Below are 3,981 nucleotides of genomic sequence, written 5' to 3' on the forward strand. Positions count from 1 at the left end.
CATACAACAAGTAACATTACATATCCTTTGCATGCCAATGTTTCTGTAACCCTCAGGTGGGTTAATGGTGGGTCTAATAAGGAGATGGTGGCACCTGCCCCACGGACGCATGCAGCATTGTTTGTTGGCCACACTACCATCATTTCTACTTCAAGAGGGTACAGGCCCCACAAGCTGAGGATGGAGTGGCTGCTGTGGCTCTGCACATTGGCAGAACACTTGTAAATTGGGTGTTTTAATGTCAGAGATTGTCAAACAATTATTAAGCCCTGCTATATAGAGTTGTGTTCTAGAAGTATGTTTGGGATTTTAGGGATCTATTTGAACTGTGCATTATTATATATTATTAGAGTAACAGTTTCTTTCACTTAAAATTTTTTTAAATATATTTTTTATTGATTTTTTCACAGGGAGGAAAGGAGAGGTATAGAGAGTTATAAACATTGATGAGAGAGAAACATCAATTCAGCTGCCTCCTGCACACTCCCTACTGGGATGTGCCCACAACCACAGTATATGCCCTTGACCGGAATTGAACCTGGGACCCTTAAGTCCGCAGGCCGACGCTCTATCCACTGAGCCAAACCAGTTAGGGCATCTTTCACTTAAAATTTTATCTTAAAATCTTCAACTATTCAGAAAAAGTAGAATTAATAAAGAATGAATATATGTATCTCCATCCCTTCCATTAAAAATCATTATGGTTTTGAATAATTTGCATGAGCTATCTTTTTTTAATTTTATTTTTATTGCAAAATATTTTGTAACAAAACCTAGATCTCACATCACGTATACTTCAGTTACACAACTATAAAAGTTACATATCCTACATAATGATGATGCATTATAACTCCCAAACAGTACTTTTATCATATAATACTGTTTATAATCAATTTCTCACATTGCCTATAAAATGTCTCTTATGTTTACTGTTTTCAAATCAGTATTCAAACAAGATTCCTCACAACATTGGTTGTTATCTACTTGAAATGCCTTTTTATTTTAAGTAGTCCCCTCTGACTTTTTCCCCCCATATCACTGACTTGTTACCAAATTCAGTCAATGTCATGAATTCATGTCAGTGTTACCAAATTTATGTGGCGCATCGATATCACATTCCCTTAAGGATTATTTAAAAATTTTTTTAGAACGTATATATCCTCTAAATGGAACTTAACACTAGGGGTGAGTAATTTTGTAAAATATCATAACTGTATTATTTTTTGTCAGTGGTAGGCTCTGATAAACCCATTTAAATAGTGATTAAGGAAAGTAAAATATTCTGTTATCTGCTGTAGCCCATGGAAGAAAGAATAGTGTAATTGAGATTTAAAAGATTCCAACATTGCCCAATATTAATTATATAACATAACTACTGTCTTTTTTATACATGGCCTGCTATTCTTGTTTATTACACCTACCTGGTTCCTATACGCCTTACAATTTACAGCCTCTGGAACAGTGGATTCTTACTGATAAATGTTGCAAGAGAATACCAAATTTTGAAGGGACTTTTGAATTATAAAAGAAGACGCGTTTATATATTTGATGTTGATTTGTGCCTCTAGGATACACTGGTAGATGGTATATCTACAGGTAAGAGACAAGTTAGGATTCTATTTGAATGAGCAGGATCACCCTAATAGATAAACAGCTACAATAGTATATTGTTGCTACATGGCTGATTATTGGGTGAAACCAACCCCCAAAATAAATATAATACTGTATTTTCTCTCCCCTATTCATGTTCTGCTAACATAAATCATCAAAGACAACCTTAGCTAGTTTGCATCAGTGGATAGAGCAATGGCCTGTGGACTGAAGGGTCCTGGGTTTGATTCAGGTCAAGGGCACATGCTGGGGTTGCAGACTCAATCCCTAGAGGGGGGCTTTTAGAAGGCAGCCGATTAATGATTCTCTCTCATCGTTGATGTTTCTATCTCTCTCTCCCTCTCCCTTCCTCTCTGAAAAATCAATAAAAAATATTAAAAATAAATAAATAATCAAAGACATAGTTGAAAGATAAAAATAAAAGGAGATTTATGCATTGGCAATAGAACCATTTTACAGTACCATTTAAAATTCTCAGAACATTATTACGTAGATATTGTTATTATTTCCATTTTAAAGGTGACAAAATGAAGTTATAAAAAGCCTGTTATTTTCCCAAGAACAGAGTGATAAATGGAGAATCCAGGAACCAAACTGAGGCATTCTAGCTCTTAACCTAATAGTAGACTCTCAGAATAGATGTATGAGCTTATTTCTGTCTTTATGTGAGCACTAAGTGGTAGAAAAACTTCCAATTCTGATGCCAACCCTGAAACTTTTAATATATGTTAACCCATGAGGATTTTTAATGTGAGTACTTATATGTTACATGTGCATTTAATAATAACTGCATGTATCAATAAAGATTCCTTTTGCTTTAAACAGGTCATTGATAACCTTGGTCCTTTGGAACTGATCCTTAACACGCCTAGCCATCACAGGGTACATCATGGTAAGGAAATTGATCTCTTCTTTCTGTCCTTTTTCATTTATTTAAAATGATATTAGTTTTCATCATTTCATTGTAATTACCCAACATAGTCAGCACACACTGTGTAAGTAGGCATCTCTTCTTCCTTTGACTCTCCAAAGCTAGAACCAGAAACAAACAAACAAAAACACCCCCCAACATCAACTTCTTATCTGGCTTTTGGATTTTTCTTTTTGCCTGAATCTCCTCAGGTGTAGTGGGAGGACAAACAAAAAATTGAGCTAAACAGCTGAGTGGATGGATGTGCAGTTTATATCTTGAAGGCCACTCCTTTACCTGATGCTGAGAGTCATTCCTATCTAGAGCCAGAGTGTGCCTGGTTTTGAAAACTGTTGGGATTTGAGAAAAGCCTAATAAGAAACACTTTACTTTCCTGCTTCAATTCTGTGAACAAACCTTGGCTGCACTGCATTTGCTTGACAGACAGAAAGACCCACATGGCTAGTGCCTACACTTTAAAGATGCCAGCTTAAGAAATGTTAGAAATGTTTGCATTGTTCACCCAAGGACCTGGACAAGAATGTGCGTATCAGCAATACCTGTAACAGGAGCAAAAGAGACCCAATTCCCATGTTTATCAGCAGTTGAACCAGACAAACTGCAGACAGTTCATGTGATGGGAAACTATGTCCCCTTGACAGCACTATTATGACACACAATGGCATGAACGAACCTTACACACATGATGTTGAGATAAAGAAGCTGGTAATAAAAGAAGAAATACTATTGTTCTGTTTTATAAGTTTCCAGCAATCAGCAGAGGGGCACGGCAGGTCCCTTTTCCCATGGCAGGGGGCAAAATGGGTGCCCAAGCTCCCCCAGCAAGAGGAGAGGACAAGGTCATGCTACACATGTTCAGTTGCCTCCTGTAAAGTCAACAGCCATTCCCCTACCACAAGGGCATCATTAGTGAGGGGTGGAGAGGACAAGAGTGTTATACTCTTGGGATACCTCCGTCTAAAAAGAACCATAAGGAGTGGAGAAGAGCAAGGCCACTTTGAAAAAGAAATAGAGTTTCCCCTGTTGGATTTCAGAGTGCCTTCCCACACACGTTGCTGTATATCAACTTCAACACTATTAACATTTTAATATTAATTTTAAAAAGATGAGCTAGTTCTTTGGGCCAAGGGGGCTGTCCTGTGTATTAGAGCATGTTGGTCTCTACCTACGAGATGCCAGTAATATCCCCTCACGGTGGTGACTACCAATGTCTTCAGACATTGCCACATGTCCCCTAAAGGGCAAAGTGCTCCCCGATCCAACTGAGAGCCACTGTTTATACAGTGTATGGCCACAGGTTGTGTATCTGTGTACCAGCCCCACTACTTTTGTACCGGTGGGAGATTTTTCCTGATATTTTCACTTTCAAATGTGTATTTGATAGCTAAGATTTGGAATCAGCCTAACCCATCAGTAGATGAATGGATTAAAAAACTTTG

The 3,981-nt window shown here is 37.7% G+C and overlaps 1 protein-coding gene across 1 annotated transcript in view; it reads left to right on the forward strand.

Moving 5' to 3' along the window:
* AGMO (alkylglycerol monooxygenase) overlaps nucleotides 1-3,981 on the forward strand; it is a 271,313-nt gene that overhangs the window by 128,054 nt on the left and 139,278 nt on the right. The window contains exon 6 of the mRNA XM_006779052.1: nucleotides 2,437-2,503. Within this exon, the coding sequence (XP_006779115.1) occupies nucleotides 2,437-2,503 (67 nt within the window). The remainder of the gene's footprint in view (nucleotides 1-2,436; nucleotides 2,504-3,981) is intronic.

Source organism: Myotis davidii, unplaced genomic scaffold (assembly GCF_000327345.1).
Source record: "Myotis davidii unplaced genomic scaffold, ASM32734v1 scaffold168, whole genome shotgun sequence".
Taxonomy (NCBI): Eukaryota; Metazoa; Chordata; class Mammalia; order Chiroptera; family Vespertilionidae; genus Myotis; species Myotis davidii.